The sequence below is a fragment of the Phoca vitulina genome, unplaced genomic scaffold, assembly GCF_004348235.1.
Source record: "Phoca vitulina isolate PV1807 unplaced genomic scaffold, GSC_HSeal_1.0 scaffold6, whole genome shotgun sequence".
Taxonomy (NCBI): Eukaryota; Metazoa; Chordata; class Mammalia; order Carnivora; family Phocidae; genus Phoca; species Phoca vitulina.
Window position 1 is genome coordinate 55,454,093 of NW_022589709.1, and position 17,321 is coordinate 55,471,413.

General features: G+C 36.2%; 1 protein-coding gene and 1 long non-coding RNA gene across 3 annotated transcripts in view; both read right to left on the reverse strand.

Moving 5' to 3' along the window:
• Positions 1-13,634, reverse strand: part of BDP1 (B double prime 1, subunit of RNA polymerase III transcription initiation factor IIIB) — an 89,480-nt gene extending 75,846 nt beyond the window's left edge. Inside the window, exons 1-7 of one of the 2 annotated variants that reach the window (XM_032404251.1) lie at positions 13,207-13,634; positions 10,068-10,344; positions 8,515-8,621; positions 7,558-7,617; positions 5,861-5,989; positions 4,591-4,724; positions 3,379-3,473 (exon numbers count right to left, since the gene is read on the reverse strand). In XM_032404251.1, the coding sequence (XP_032260142.1) occupies positions 3,379-3,473; positions 4,591-4,724; positions 5,861-5,989; positions 7,558-7,617; positions 8,515-8,621; positions 10,068-10,344; positions 13,207-13,418 (1,014 nt within the window). In that variant the 5' untranslated portion in view covers positions 13,419-13,634. Of the gene's footprint in view, positions 1-3,378; positions 3,474-4,590; positions 4,725-5,860; positions 5,990-7,557; positions 7,618-8,514; positions 8,625-10,067; positions 10,345-13,206 lie in introns of both variants that reach the window. The other variant, XM_032404250.1, reaches the window with a different exon arrangement.
• A 9-nt stretch (positions 13,635-13,643) lies between these two features.
• LOC116632346 lies at positions 13,644-17,262 on the reverse strand. Its single transcript, XR_004299400.1, has 3 exons — positions 16,849-17,262; positions 15,739-15,825; positions 13,644-13,751 (listed from the first exon to the last, which is right to left on the reverse strand). It is a non-coding gene; the product is annotated as an uncharacterized LOC116632346 (long non-coding RNA).
• Between the last annotated feature and the right edge of the window lie 59 nt (positions 17,263-17,321).

Consider the following 17,321-nt stretch of genomic DNA (forward strand, 5'->3'; position numbering starts at 1 on the left):
AGATGAAGGGTAAATAGAATATACCTTTAAGAGTTTATTACTTGTGCAGTATGAAGTGTAAAGAGTAAAGTGGTACAATAGAGAAAATAAAAAATATTAAAATTATCTGAATAACCCAAAAGGAGGCAGCAAATGAGAAGTGAAAAACAGATGGGATAAGTGGAAAATATTGAGATGGTAGACTTAAACCCAGTCATATCAATTATTACATTAAAGTAAATGAACTAAATTATTATGTGGAAATGTACAATAGACACTTTGTCTTATTTTTATCAAAGGTCAAATAAGAATTCAATGAACACTTCCTCATCTCTGTCAGAAATGCCATCTATAATAAAATTAAATAAAAAGGTAGAGTGTCAGACTGGATAAATTGCTGGAGCCACTACAGAAAACAGTGTGGATGTTGCTCAAAAAAACTAAAAATAAAATTATCATATGATACAGCAATTCTACTTCTGGATCTTTACCTGAAGGGATAAAATCACTATCTCGAAAAGATATAGTATCCTCATGTTCAATGCAGCATTATTTACAACAGCCAAGACAATCTACTGTACAGTGACAAATGAATAAAGAAAATGTGGCACATAGGTGTGTGTATGTGTGTATAGGAATATTATTCAGCCATAAAGAAATCCTGCCATTTGCAACATCATGAATGGACACTGAAAGCATTGTGCTAAGTGAAATAAATCAGAGAAAGACAAATAATATATTATCAATTCAACAACATACTAAAAATGAATGCACCCAATAAAAGAACTTCAATATACACGAACTTCAATACACATCAAAAAGTGATAGATATAAACACAGAAACAGGCAAATCTATAATCATGGTTGCAGATGTCAATTCTCTCAGTTAACTGATAGAACTAGGTAACACATCCAACAACTACAGAGTACACACTCATTTCAAGTGCACCAGGAATACTGACTAAGATAAGTACAACAGGTTTTAAAATAAATCTCATTAAATTTCAGAAAGATGGAAATCTTACAGATTGCTATTTGACATTCACAATGGAATTAAGTTAGAAAATAGTAAGATATTTAGCTATGTCCCAAATATTACGAAATTAAACAAAACACTTCTAAATAACTTACATGTAAGGTAAGAAATCACAAGGAAAACTAGACAGTGTTTTTAACTGAATAATCAAAACAACCTATCAAAATTTATGAAATGCAAGTAAAGCCGTGCTCAGATGAAAATGTACAGCTTTAAATGTCTAACTAGAAAAGAAAAAGGGCTTATAATCAATCTAAATTTTCATCTTAAGAAGCTAGAAAAAGAGAAAATTAAAGGCAGAGTAAATAGAAGAAAGGAAATGTTAAAAAGTTAAAAAAAATGAAAATACACACACAATTGAAAACATATAGCTAAAAGTTGGTTCATTAAAAAGATTTTTGGAAGTCAAAATACCCTTAGCAAGAAAAGGAAAAAAAAAGGGAGAGAGAGAGAAGGAAAACATCAATTATCAATGAAAGAGGACTATCCACCACACATTAAAAATTTCAGTAAACAGTATGAAAACTTCATACCTATAAATTCAACAGCTTAGCACCAAAACTGACACAAGACAAAACTGAAAATCTGAGTATACCTATAGGTATTAAAGAAATTGAATTTATAATCAAAATTCTTCCTGCAAAGAAAATTACAGGCCCAGATGGTTTCACTGTTGAATTCTATCAAACATTAAAGGAGAAATACCAGTAATCTTAAATTTGTTCACATAAAAGAGGAAACACTTTCCAACTCATTTTCTTTTTTTTTTTTTTTTTTTAAAGATTTTATTTATTTATTTGAGACAGAGAGAATGAGAGAGAGAGAGCACATGAGAAGGGGGAGGGTCAGAGGGAGAAGCAGGCTCCCCGCCGAGCAGGGAGCCCGATGCGGGACTCGATCCAGGGACTCCAGGATCACGACCTGAGCCGAAGGCAGTCGCCCAACCAACTGAGCCACCCAGGCGCCCCTCCAACTCATTTTCTATGACCAGCATAATCCTAGTTCCAAAACATTTTGGACAAAGACATTAAAAAAAAATTACAAAATATCCCTCATGAACAAAAATGCAAAATAACCCTCAAGAAAATACAGTAAAATTCAACATACAAAAAGAATAATACAAGTTTGGTTCAACACTTGAAAATCAATATAACTGACTAGTCCATTTTCACTTTTCTATACTTTGCCCAAAGACCTGTTGGAACTATATTAAACTTAGGGGAGGAGTCTAAATAATTTTTGAGAGAAATAGTCTAGTGACAAACTTATCATTAATTACTCAGATCAGAAAGCTCCCCTAGACAATCAATTTCTAGTGTTAGGGCGCCTGGGTGGGTCAGTTGGTTAAGCGACTGCCTTCGGTTCGGGTCATGATCCTGGCTGGAGTCCTGGGATCGAGTCTCACATCAGGCTCCCTGCTCGGCAGGGAGTCTGCTTCTCCCTCTGACCTTCCCCCCGTCATGCTCTTTCTCTCTCTCACATTCTCTCTCTTTCTCAAATAAATAAAATCCTAAAAAAAAAATTTCTAGCTTTAACATTTTGTTTTCTTTACAAAGATCAACATTAGAAAAGGAACATAAATAATATAAACAATTCTTCATCTTTTGCAGAAATATAACGACCATTACACTGTACATGGTCCACAGGCGAAGGATCCATGCCTGGTCTAGTTCAAGAAAAAAAAAAATCTATCCTAATATTCTTTTAATTAATGAAGAAAAAAACCCATGGTTGAATAAGATCTCATCATAAATTGGAAATGCATTACAGCAACATAGTGTGCACTCAAATGCACTTGATCCCAGGAAACTTGTAATTAAGTTTCTCACAAAAAGAACAATAAAACAGAGAATGCTCATTCTTTCAAGCATATTAAAGCACTAATTTACACCACTGTTGTTAATAGTGTCCCTCACTGTCTAAAAAGTTAAGATAGCCGAGGAAAACAATGGTGAGTTCAGATAAAGAGAATTATTTAACTTACCTTGCTTCTCTCCATGCCTTCCAAGGAAATTCAGAAACACATTGTGTTCAGAAGCTACCCTTAACCCAAATATTCTGGTACATTTATCTTCTCTCCTCATTACTTAGCTCTTCTTTTATCTTAATTTCTTTGGTTTTATTGGTACTCCCTCAAATCCATTTTAGAAGTGGGCAACATATAAATAATATGTTAAAACTAAGGAGACTCTACTCATATTACAATCAATATTTCATTACTTTCTGAGCTATACAAGGGGAAAGATCTACCCAAAACATTGTAGTGAAAAAGGATGGACTGAGATTTAAATAAAAGTTAAAAAAAATAGTATTTGTAATTTTTGGACCTTTTCCAATCAATGAATGTAATGGGTTTACTTTACCTTAATTTCTATCCTTGCTCTGTGAGGAAAAAGCTGTCCGATCATAGAAAAGTCAGTTCCTACCATGCTGATGGCTAAAAAAAACATATCTGTTTCTGTAAAAATAAAAGATTTAGAAAGAATGAAAATTAATCTCAGTATGTCAGAGGAAAAAATCTTAGATTAAGTATATATTTTGAGTTAAAAATAAATTTGAGAGTACTTAATAGTATTTAGGAAATCTTTAGTCAATTTTATTGCAAATAACTTCATGAATCTCAAACATCTCTAAACTTTTATACAGGAACATGATAAAAGAAATTTTTATGTTCATACCAAAGCAGCTGGAATATAAAAAAAAAAAAAAGACGACTACAATAACATTCTGCCTTTCTGGTCTCAAAGTGACCAAACTGTCAGTCACAGCCAGTATATTACTGCTTTAATGGAAGCAACTGAGATGTGCTAATTAGTATGTGAAAGAAAGTGGCTAGAAAAACACATAAGAAACTACTAATAGAAGTAACCTCAACAGAATAGGATTGCAGAAGTCAAAGGAGGGAAGTATAGAATCTTTCTTATTGCCCTGTATTATTCTGTTGTGTTTAATTTTTTTTCCCAAAACAACTTGCATTATTTTTATTAAGAATAAGCAATACCATTCAGTAGGTATTACATGCTTTTTTAACAGCCTAATTTTTACCTTTACAAACCTCATTATACAATGAAGGTATAACATTATTATGAGTATTAAAAATATTAATAATTTTCCACAAAAATTTTCTTTTTTATACAGGGATTTGACAGAGAGGAATATTCCTAAAAACATTACTAAGATAAAGCCAGAGATATAGTTCTATGGTATCGGGAGAGGGACCCCACTGGAAGGTGCCAATAAAATTAGCTAAAGAGAAAATAACATGGTTTGTGTTTTATTTACTTACAGAAAATTATTCACTTTATTTCAAATAAATAACCTACACAATTTAAATGAAAATTAGTGGGGCACCTGGTGGCTCAGTCATTAAGCATCTGCCTTCGGTTCAGGTCATGATCCCAGGGTCCTGGGATCGAGTCCCGCATCGGGCTCCTTGCTCGGTGGGGAGCCTGCTTCTCCCTCTCCCACTCCCCCTGCTTGTGTTCCTGCTCTCGCTAACTCTCCCTCTCTGTCAAATAAATAAATACTTAAAAAAAAAAAATTTAAAAATAATAAATAAAATGAAAATTAGTTACCTTTATTTGACCATGGTTTAGAATAATAGTTCTTCCTAAAGCTGGAATATGTAGTTGTAGAACCACGCTCAAATATGGGGTCATTTTCCTCAACCACACAGGGGCCTTTTGTCCTTAAAACTTCTACAGTTAAACTGAAAAAGACACATTTTTAAATAGATCTGCACTAAAAACAGAGAAAAATAATAAATGATATCTGAATAGTTATATTTTGAAATTTATCATGGCAGAATCATATCAAAAGTATAACATGAGGTATGCATATTTTCTAAGAATCTGCTAATTTTCATTTAAAATGTGATTGCCAACGAATAAAAATAAATGCGAACATTTTTCCAAAATCTTTAACAGCAATATAAAATTTACACATTATCTTTGGGCCATCAAAAAATTATTTGTTTTATTAACTTGTGAATGTCTCCTATATTTAATATATATTTTCTTATCATGCTAGACCCAGCAGAAAATATCGAGAAATATAAGCATTTGATATTTATGTTCTATGTTCCTATACACAAAGCAGTTCAATACCTTTAACTATTTAATGACCAGTAAAATCATCATCACAATATAAAACACACAAAAACAATTACTAATAGTATTGCATTAATGTTTAATTATCATAGAATTTTATATGCTATAAAAAGATTTTTTAACTAACTAAACTGTCAGAAGACTTTCTATCCCCCCCTTTTTTTTACTTACTACCTATGAATTTATCTTCTTTTTAAAAAAACATACTTTGGACAAACAACAAATTCCACAATGCCAAATTTGAAAAATTTAATGTTATAACCGAGAAATTAAACTACAAGGTGAATTAAACCTTGTCATAACAGAAATCACAGAATATTAAACCTATGATTCATTGCATTTTCATTACTTATTACCAAACAAAACATGGTATTAGTTAATAATATGAAAACCTGAATTTTGACTTCAAGACTGAATCAATTTTTGAAATCCATCATCAGTAGAGGCCAGCATATGATTAGTTCAGTAGCTCATCCCAATTACCAGTAAAGTCAGTAAACAATGGTGGTAGGTTAATGGATGATAGATCAGAAGTATCATCTTTTCATACAAAACATAGCATAAAAATTCCTAAAAATTATAAATTAATCTAACTCACTTTTCCATTTACAATACCCATTAGAAAAACACAAATATCAGTGTCTAAGTGACAATGACTGATGCAGAAACTCTCTCTCATTAAACAAAGCACATTTGTTCTGAGGTTTGAAAACCACAGTCTTTTTTTTTAACTTACCTTTCTTCATCCAAAATAATGGAACCATCTTCTGCCACTTTTACTCGAGGAACCAGCAATGGCCCGTCATCTACCTCTTCTTCTTGTTCTTCATTATCTGCCGTATCAGGAGTACTCTTACCTTCTTGCCTACCAAATGTAAAGATAGGTTAATTCATATATCCTTGAAAAGAAGTATTTTCTGAATACTACGAACTTGTGAAGTAAGTTACTTCAAATCCTACCTTCTATTTATTTACAACTTTCCCTATAACCTAATTGAAAATATTACATGTTAAGGACAGGGCTGTAAGAATTTCTCTGATTTTATCCGGTACCACTTAGTAAAAAGCTTTCACTCACTTTTGAAAATAGAGGAACAAATTCTCATCTTTTCTGTCTCAACAGAGTATCAGATAAACGAAATTGATACTCATCTTTTCTGTCTCAACAGTATCAGATAAACCAAATAGATAATGGGTAATTAACAACAACAAAAAAACCCTTATAGTTATAAAGCATTAGTTTCCAGACCATTTTATTAACCCTTCATAACAATCCTTGGGCATTAGTATTTTCCCTTTTCTCTTAAGATTTTTAAAATTTATTTATTTGAGAGAGAGAGAGAGAGAGCACGAAAGGAGGGGAGGGAGAGGGAGAAGCAGGCTCCCCACTGAGCAGGGAGCCCAATGCGGGGCTTGATCCCAGGACCCCGGGACCATGACCTGAGCTAAAGGCAGATGCTTAACCAACTAAGCCACCAGGTGCGCCAAGCGTTACTATTTTCAAACCCATTTGTGGTCTGCAGTAGATAAATAATCTTTGCTCTAGATTACACAACAGTAAAGGCAGACCAAGAAGCTAAATACAGTTTTCCAGATAGTAACTCTGAATCCCACATACCTTCCATTCAACTATATGGTCTCCTTAAGGTTTTACAGAAGCAAACATAACCCATAAATCTGTAAAAATACAACCTATTACTAAAGTCTGAGAATTCTGCTTTAAAACAATATAAATTCTAAGCAGAATAGCAATCATTACTTAATAACCTTTGAAGTAACAACCAGAAAATCCCAATGTTTCTGGCAATTTTCCATAATCCCTCCATTTTGAATTACAAAACTACAATAACTTCCCAGGAAGCCTCTTGGAGACATTTCCTACTAGTAAGTGACCATTACAGTGCAGTGTAGAAGGCAACAAGAAACTTGTACAAAAAACAGACTCTCTAGTGGCATCAAAACTATAAAAAGAAAGGAAAGGAAAGGAAAAAGAAAAATATATACATGCTTGTTTAGAGAGACACAGAATGGAACTAGAATGATACGTTAAAAAATCAGTAACATTTGTTGCCTCCACAGAGGAACAAGATGACAGAAAAACAGATTTGGAACACTTTTCTCAGTATACTTTTGTTCCCTGTGGTTTTTATACCATTGTATTATATTATTATTCTAAAACAAAACAAAATCCTTTTTAATTCTAAAAGCTTTAACCGAAATCATACCACTGGCCATTTCCATATATAATACACAAACAGTGTAAACCTTTCATTTTGATTTAAATCAGGCATTAACTTTTATTCTTGTTATTCTATTTAAACATTCCTATCACATGTAACTTGACTGTAACAAAAAACATTATTTGATTTCATTTTTTAAAAACTCTACCCACCAAAGAATTTATTTAAAGAAAACAGTAAGATAAATGCTTACTCTCTTGTCTGGACTGGCATCAATGATTTTTCAGTTTTCTTTTCTTGCTCCAGTGAAGAACTAACAAATAAATAACATTTGTTTTTAAATATGTAAAAAGATTTAATATTTAATATAAAAAAATACTTTTAAGTAATTTACACATGTCTCTTCTATCCATCAGCAAGAAAGAAATTATTTTAACTTGCTTTTTTTTTAAATGATACACCATAACATCATTATTAATGACAGTGTGTGGTCCAAGAGTCAATTTCTCAGTCAAAAATTTTGTCATCAAGTATAAATAATTTGCTACGCCGTAAGTACAGAATGTTTTTACTCTCTAATTCCTTAGTGAAGGGAGACTCTCAGTCCTGAGGCCTAAAGCAACCTACACGTGGCTTTTCTCTATGTCAAATAACGCAAAACCTAGGTTTTTGGCCCTTCCTTCAATAGGCCAACATGAAAAAGGCTATACTGAAAACATGCCACTATTCCTACATCCACCTGCTAAACCATGAAGAACATAACACTGAAATTTATTATAAACTGTCTGCTTCTCCAAGCTAACTTTGATTAAAGAAGCTTTGTTCTTGGAGGATTTGTTAATCAAATGCCACTATATTTAATTAGGAGGTAGGGCATAAAAATTGGACCATTCCTTTAGAATCAGGTTATAGTGTACATGAAAGAGAATCTGTAATACTGATTAGAGAAAAACTGTTTAGCTGGTTTTACAACAACTTAGTAATATAAGAAAAGAAACTTATTTTTTAATTTCAGAGGTAAAGGATACCATCCCAAAAAAGCAGTTACATGAAATACCACTAAATTTTGTTAAAAAATTCTCTCTAAAAGAACATCGTATGTGCTATAAATTTAGTCAACATGCTTTTGGAAAACACTGAACCTCTACTCTAAAAGTGATACTTAAATCACTACATACTCAAAGAAAGGAAAAAAGTAAAGTTTACTTACGTCATTGGATTGTTATCTGGCAGGTAATATATGAAATCTCTCATAGTCATTTTTGAACGATCTGGTGGCTTCTGACTTTCATTTATGGCATATTTGTTTTTCCATTGCTTCTAGACACACAAACACAAAAATCCACTTTTATTTTACAAATACAGAAGAATTTCACATGTACTATACTCCAAGGTACAGCTCACTGTTGCATTCATTCCAAGTGATTTAATATTATTCCTACCACAATTATTCCTAATTTAAGGGAAAATTTTCTAAAGTGAATATTAAAAAGTTGTAGCACAACAAGGAACCTTAAAAACTAAAGTGTCTAGGACTGGACAAAAGCTCAATGTATAAATCTTACAAATGTCTTCTAACGAAAAGAGTTTACTAAGAATTTATAAACATACAGCTTTTGTTTACCCTGTAGTGATCTGGATTTGTGAATTTTATAAAATTCTTGAAGCAAATGTTTAATTTTTTAATTCCGCAGAATAAATTTACCTAAGCAGATTCAATAAACATAGAACATTCTGAAAGACTTCAATTTTAGAGGATATAGATTCAAATCCCACTAATGTTTGACACAAAGCAAGTAACCTCTATGAGCCTATTTCTGTCTGTGTAAAATAGTGATATCTACTTCACAAATGTGATAGAATTAAATAACAAATATAAAGCACCATGCTAAGTGCCTGCCTCTTAATTAAAAAGGGCATTCTGTAATTAAAAATAAGAGCTGACATGTATTTGCCAGACACTAGTCTAAATGTGTTTTACATGTATAAACTCATCCAATCTTTACAACCCTCCAATGAGATACATACTATCATCAGTCTTATTTTGCAGATGAGGACACAGAAAAATTAATTAAATTGTGCAAGTTCACATAGTAAGGGATTACTCCCGAGGTTCAAATCTTAAGTATCTAACTGCAGATTTACATGCTTCACTATTGGTACAGTGCCCTCTTGGAAAAATAATCAATCTTCAAGATTAAAAAGAAGATGGACAAAAAAAAAAAAAGATGGACTCTACTATACACATACGAGCATATTTTTCCCATTTATAATTTCCATATTGTCAACTTAGAAAATACTATCAATTCATTTTGCTCAAGTATACTTGTCTTAATTCAAATAAATATAACTCATGTCACTTGGACATCATGAAAAATCAGATTGAAGGCTTATTTTATAAATATGCTTTGTATATATTTCTATGTATGTATATGTACAGAACTTCTACTTGTGGCCTTCACCAAAAACAATGAAAGATATAGAGGAATATATAAAAATTAACATAGTGGAAAAAAAAGCTTATTAAGTCCATTGGGCTTATTAATCACTTAACAAAAAGGATACTGACTGATCAATTACAGACCTACCTGTACCCCTGAAACAAATAATACACTATGTGGTAATAATAAAAACAAAAACAAAAAGGATATTGATTATGCTCCATTAAATGCTATAGATATTTTTACTCCTAATGATGCCTTATTAACATAAAAACAGAATTCTAGCAGAGACCAGTCAAAATGTGATTTTTGTCTCCCTTACCTTCTCTTTTCTTAATTCTTCTTTTAACATTTCTCTTAGTTTCTGGGCTTTATATAATCGGTATCTGTCTGAACATGGCTGTTTCTCTTTTGTTGAAACAGGGTTTGGTTGTGGAACTTCTTGATTAACTGTAGATAAGGGATGAGATTCTGAAGGAACATTGACACCAGGCTTAACCAGAGTAGGAGTACTTGATATTCTCTTTCTTCTCTGTGAAACAGTAGAGGAAGATTTACTGGATTCTTCAACATAATTCTCACTGTCAGTCTTTTCATCACTGTTGAAATTTTAAAAAAAGAAAAAAAAGGGGGCACCATGGATCTTTCATATTCTAGTTTCAAAAAACTAACCTGGTGAAAATCTAGAACAGTAGAATCTCATTATTAAAAATATCAATGACTTGAAATATACATCAATCACGACAGAGATAAATAAAAATTTTATTTAGTAAATGTTTTTAACAGATATATAAGTTCTAAAAAAAGGCTGGTTTTTTTTAAACTTTCCTTACGGCAATAGAACATATTATTTCATGCTCATGCTAACTCTTTTAAGAAAACAAAAGGCCAAGTTAGAAATTAAAGCTTAATTACCCTATTTTGAACTACTGCCAATTGTTTTTCTTTATAATCTATACTGACATCCCACTGAACTGATCTAAATTACTGAAACTTTACTCTATCAACCTGAGATCAGTCAAACCAAACATACAAAACCTCAAACTTCTAAAATATCTCTACTGCAGTATTTGAGAATATACATTTAGCTACATTAATCAAACCAAATATTGTCTGAGGCAGAAATCATTTATCTTTTGTTGGTAACTAGTTACACAGCTACCAAACTCCTCACCCAAAAAAAGTACTCAGTCACTCCAAATCACATATTAGGTATAGCTCAGATTGGATACACATATTTCAGGAATGGCCTGAAAGCAAATTAAGTCAAGAAGACAGAGGGTATAAGAATTAAAAGGACTCAGGGCACCTGGGTAGCTAAGTCGGTTAAGCGTCTGCCTTGGGCTCAGGTCATGATCCCAGGGTCCTGGGATGGAGTCCTGCATCAGGCTCCCTGCTCAGCAGGGAGCCTGCTTCTCCCTCTGCTTGCTGCTCCCCCTACTTGTGCATGCTCTCTCTCTGACAAATAAAAAATAAAATCTAAAAAAAATAATAAAATTTTTTTTAAAAAAGTGGAAAACGCCTAGACCTATAGAATAACCTTTCCAAGAAATCTCCATTTTTTTTTGAAGTTTATTTATTTTTTTTAGTAATCTCTGCACTCAGTGTAGGGCCCAAACAACCCCAAGATCAAGACTCGCGTGCTCTTCGGACTAAGTCAACCAGGCACCCAAAGAAATCTCCAATTTAAATTCTTATCTCAGCCTTTATAACATGATATATGCACCATGTGCATTTCACCCAATTATGTTGAAACCATAAGGACAAAACATACATCCTATGTTTTACAACTGCAAAAGCCCACAAAGAAGAAAAACAGAAAGTAAAAAAAACAAATATACTCCCTAAATGCCAACTCTAAGAAACCAAATATCCTCAACCTCAAATGTCTCAAGACTACAGAACCTGGGGCGCCTGGGTGGCTCAGTTGGTTAAGCGACTGCCTTCGGCTCAGGTCATGATCCTGGAGTCCCTGGATCGAGTCCCGCATCGGGCTCCCTGCTCGGCAGGGAGTCTGCTTCTCCCTCTGGCCCTCCCCCCTCTCATGTGCTTGCTCTCTCTCATTCTCTCTCTCTCAAATAAATAAATAAAAAATCTTTAAAAAAAAAAAAAAAAAAAAAAAAGACTACAGAACCTGAGTAATTTATTAAATTATCAAACAGCACGCACTTATATGTAGTTAACAGGATCTGGGCAAACTTTATTAATAGTGACTGATATTTGTATTTCTTTTTTTAGGAGAAATTTTGAAAAAGTATTCATATAAGAAACTTGGAGATTACTAAGCATCACTAATGGGCTGGCAAAATAACACCCTATACCCAGCACCAGTATAGGCCAACAAAGTTTGGCCAAAAAGAAAGGGATAAAATTTTCACCTTCCTGTCAGAGCATACAGAGAATTTATACCATCTCATTGTCATTTAATAGGGTCGGGTTTAACTGCTTTCCTCACATTCATATTACAGAAACAGAGGTTATTAGTAGCCCAACTTGTCTTAACTTAATTACTTTGTTAATTACTACCATCGCATTTATTTTATTTTTTTTTAAGATTTTATTTACTTATTTGAGAGAGAGAGAATGAGAGAGAGCACATGAGAGGGGGGAGGGTCAGAGGGAGAAGCAGACTCCCCGCCGAGCAGGGAGCCCGATGCGAGACTCGATCCAGGGACTCCAGGATCATGACCTGAGCCGAAGGCAGTCGCCTAACCAACTGAGCCACCCAGACGCCCCCATCGCATTTATTTTAATGATAAATAACTTTTTGTAGGCAACTATTGTCATGTCCTATGCAAGATAGTTTATGTCAGTTTTTTCTAAACTCCACAATAACTCTCCAAAGCGTGTAATATTATCTCCATTTTACAGTAATTAAGTTCTGCCTGGCCAAGTCTAATAAACTGTTAAATTAAGAAAGAAGTCCTGAATCCAAATGTGGTACTGGCACATGCTTTTCCCTTCAGAAAACATCACTATAAAGGGGCATGCCATCAAATCAAAGCAAGTAACCACATCTCCCTTCCACTGACTCGAATCAGCAGAACCAAAGTAACATTGGTCTTTTAAGAATAAATGAATGTTTTAAAAATTTTAAAAACTACTTAACCTCCTCAAAGTACTCCGGAAGAATAAAAATTACGGTAAAGAAATCTAAGCTAATGAACATTACCACGTGTGGATACTTTTCACTTCAAAACTGTTACATGTGGATTCTTCCCACCACCTCCTGAAGACACGGTCCCCACCCCGAGAATCTACAAACCTTAACAAAATCCCCATTTGCCACACCTTGTGGACAGAGCGACAAACTGCAGTTGAGAGTAGGTTCACAGGGCCTCAACTCTAAGGCTTAATGCAGGCGACGGAGGATTCCTATGGTAAATTCATCTGGTCAGCTTCCAAGTGACAGGCCCAGAGAGGCAGGGCAGATGAAAATGCTCCCCTCTGCATGCACTGACCTGCTCCTGGGAGCCTTTTCTTGGGGCTCGGATCCCCCGCAGTCCAACGAGGGCACATCTGTAGACTCCGCTGGCTTCGGGGAAGAGGCCGCTGCAGGATCCTGGGGCCTCGGAGCCTCTGGTCCACGTTGGGGGTTGGGAGCGGTAGAACCCCGGGCGCCTACACCAGGCCTGACATTCGGCTTCACGCTAAGGCGTGCCCTGCGGAACATGGCGGAGCCAGGGGGCCCGGGGAGGCGGCCCCACGGCCGCTCTCAGCCCCGAGCCCCGGCCGCTGCCCGGAGAAGGGGTTAAGAACTACGCCCTTTCCACACAGCCACGCCACCAGGCCAGCGGACAGCTACCGCAGTTTCTCACCCCCGCCGCCTCCTCCTTCCTCCCGCCGCCGCCTCTTCTTCATGACCCTGCTACCCTAATAGCTTGAGTTCCCCCAGTACCTTGCTTCCCCGCCCTCATAGGGAGGGCGCCGGAACTGATTACGCCATCAGCCAGCGCCGCGGAAGAACGTAAGACGCACATCTCCCGGAGCCATGGTAACTGTCAAACTATAGAGTTACTTGTGAACCGGAAATTGGGATGCACGGTGAACCGCTCTCCCCTCATTAGGAATCCCTAGGAGTTACTGAACGGAGGGGAAGGAAGTAGTCAAGTCCCTCAGCCCAAATCTTTAGGAGACTCTTAAAATCATGGGGTACCTGACTGGCTCAATCAGAAAAGCGTGGGACTCTCGATCTTGGGGTCGGGAGTTTGAGCCCCACATTGCGGGTAGAGATTACTAAAAAAATAATAATAAAAAAGTTTTTAAAAAAGGTCTTGTATAGTAGTGCCCGTTCACCAGCACATCCCCAGAACTTAGAAATTCTAAATTGAGTAGAACATAAATTACAAATTCAGGTGTGAAGAAACTGGTAAATTACTTCCTAGAATGGGAGCTAGGTTTCTGGAACATATCATGGGAGGAAGACCAATCACTGTAAACCTTTGTGCACTTTTTAATATACCTGTTCAAAAATTATTATAGTTAAAATTATATAGTTATAGTAAATTAGTATTCCTAATCTGCTTCAGGAGATAGCAATAGAGCAATAAACAACGTGTTCTGGGTTGGGGAGAAAAAAATACAACAAAAGAACAATTTAAGAATTTATTAAATGATATGAAACAAATTTAAAGGGTTCTATGACAGGGGCACCTGGGTGGCTCAGTTGGTTAAGCATCTGCCTTCCCTGAGGGTCATGATCTCAGGATCCTAGGATCCAGCCCCGCATCCAGCTCCCTGCTCAGCTGGGAGCCTGCCACTCCCCCTACTTGTGCTCTCTCTGTCAAATAAATAAATAAAATCTTTAAAAATAAATTAATTAATTAATTAATTAATTAAATGGTACTATGACAGATTAATGGAAGGCTGGGTTACTTTAGGTAGGAAGTACTTTAGGCTTCTATAATGTCAGGAAAAATGGCCATAGATGAGGCTGGCCCCACACAGTATGGGCCAGTTTTTGAACCTGCAATATAAATTCCCTGACTCATTGCAACAGAGAGGCCCGACTTCCTTCTTGGAAGGACAAGATTTTACAAGAACATCCTGCTTGCTACATTAATAACAAAATGTCAAATGAATTAAATCCTTTATTAATTAATCCTTGCTATGTCATCAAGAAGGAGTAAGAAAGGCAAGTGTTTTTGAGAGTAAGATAACAAGGATAGAAGCACAGAAGAGAGAAGAAATTCCTCTCAGAGTGGAAAGAAATTGGAGGTCTGTGGATTCTGTGGGCTCCCTCCAATACCCTGGGGGAGGGACCAGGACATCAGATACACCTAGAGAAGCTCAAGAATTTGACAAAGAAACCCCTACTAAAGATGTCTCAGGAATCTTGGAGCCGCTACCAGGACCACAGGGCTTTGCACAATATATTCTGGTACAACGACACATTGCCTTTCCCCAAATGTTCTGTTCCACCTAAGAATCTAGGGCATTCCCACAATTCTGTACATAAGGCAGTCAATAATGACAAAGATTTAATTTCTCACTAGTATAAACATGGGAACAAAGATTTAATTTTGTTATTAAATATAAAGTCAGGTGCACCTGGGTGGCACAATTGGTTAAGCGTCTGACTCTTGATTTTGGCTCTGGTCATGATATCCAGGTCCTGAGATCGAGCCCCGGGTGGGGGCTCTGCGCTCAGCTTAGAGTCTTACTTGTCCCTTTCCCTCTGCTCCTTCGTCCGCGAGCTCGCTCTCTATCCACCCCTTCTCTCTTTCAAATAAATAAATAAATAAAATCTTTAAAAATAAATAAATATAAAGTCCTAAGATATTTGTTACACAACCAAGTTTGTGGAGTAAATTCATAATGGCATCACAGTAATTTCAAAAGTCTTCAGTTTTCTCTGGCAGACACGCCCAACATTTCTTGTGAATATCATATGTATCCCTACAACTCACAAAGTATATTTGCAGCCGCAAAGAGAAAGCTCAATTAGACTGTAAATTAAGACCACACACAGAAACAACAATGCTACCACTTACCTTCCAATCCCAAACTGCTTCCTTCCCTTCTTTATGAGCCAGGCCAGAAAGTCAATCTTTTCCCCCTGCTCGTTACTCCAGAAGTTGCTTAAGTGGAATTAGACATAAGCACTATTGAAGAGAGGTGGGGCTTAAGGAGAGTGACAAGCACACAAGGCTCTCTGAGGTTAAAAGAATGACAATAATAGGTAACTTATTGAGGTCTACCATATACTGGGCACTTAGTACTTCACATACACTAATTCAGTTAATTAAGGAGGTACATTTACCTTCCCATTTTACTGGTAAGGAAGCTTTACTGCAATGAAGTAACATGCCCAAGTTCACATATCTACTCATTGGTAGAGCTGGGCTTTCAACCAATACATTCCATTTCCAGAGTTCTAAGTCTTCACCACTTTCTCCTACCTTCTCTAAAATAGGTGATTCTTAGGAGTTAAAATAAACATTATTGAAGCTTGGTCATATATACTTGAGAGTGCATTGTAGTATTTTCTATACTTTTGTATATGTTTGACATTTTCCAAAATAAAAGTCTTCTAGAAACAGGGCGATTGGGGGGGGGGGCATCTGGGAGGCTCAGTGGGTTAAGCAGCAGACTCTTGGTTTGGGCTCAGGTCATGATCTCAAGGTCCTGGGTTGGAGTCCCGGCAACTGGCTTCCCGCTCAGAGGGGAGTCTACTTCTCTCCTTCTCCCTCTCCCTCCTCTTGTGCTCTCTCCCTCTCTCTAACTCTTTTTTTAAAAATAGGGCAATTTTACGGTGTACAGACTAACTCCACACATTTATCAATTTGTAATAATTAACGGGATAGATGAAGAATATAAGTATTAACCAAATTAACCAAAAGGCATCTTTCCACGTCTGTTTCTAGCAATGGCAAACGCACGACGGCTTTTACCCAGGTTCCAAGGTTATCCTGGGCTATTATGAATGTGTGATAAAACTGCATTCCCTGCCATTCCCTTCACATCACACAACCCAAGCACAGAGCCATTAACCTAAAACTCCTAAACTACTGTCGACCATGACAGAGGCACTGGGATCAAACGGGAAATGAAGACACTTACGAGTCTGTCTTAAATTTGATCTCATTTCTACAAGTCCCTACCTGTTAGGTCAGTCGCTCCTGGTCTCAGAGTCTCAATCTCCTCTTCGTAAAATGAGAACAATGAAGCCTACGTTACAGGCTTGGTGCAGGAATAATGAAAGAAAATATGTAAAGAGCCAAACTGACTTCTGCAGTTATAACCTCAATCTGTTTTGTCCCCTTCCTTCTCTTCCCGCTTCTGCAAGGGATGAATAAAAGTTAACGTTCTTTGTTGAAAAATGAGATACAGTAGCATTTATTGTTTTTGTCGTTACCAAAAAATGGAGGCTGGCCAGGCCCCAGTGTTGGGTACACAGTGGGTAAAATCCACAGACGCAGGACCTGCTGTGTAGACTCGACTGTACTCCTGTGGCCGAATGACCCCAGAGAACAGATTAATCTCCCAACCTGCGGGCCCGGGACCCTTGGCGGGGGCTGCCCCGCCTACCTGGCAGCGCACGCGCAGTCGCTCGCCCGGCTCGCGGGAGGCGGAG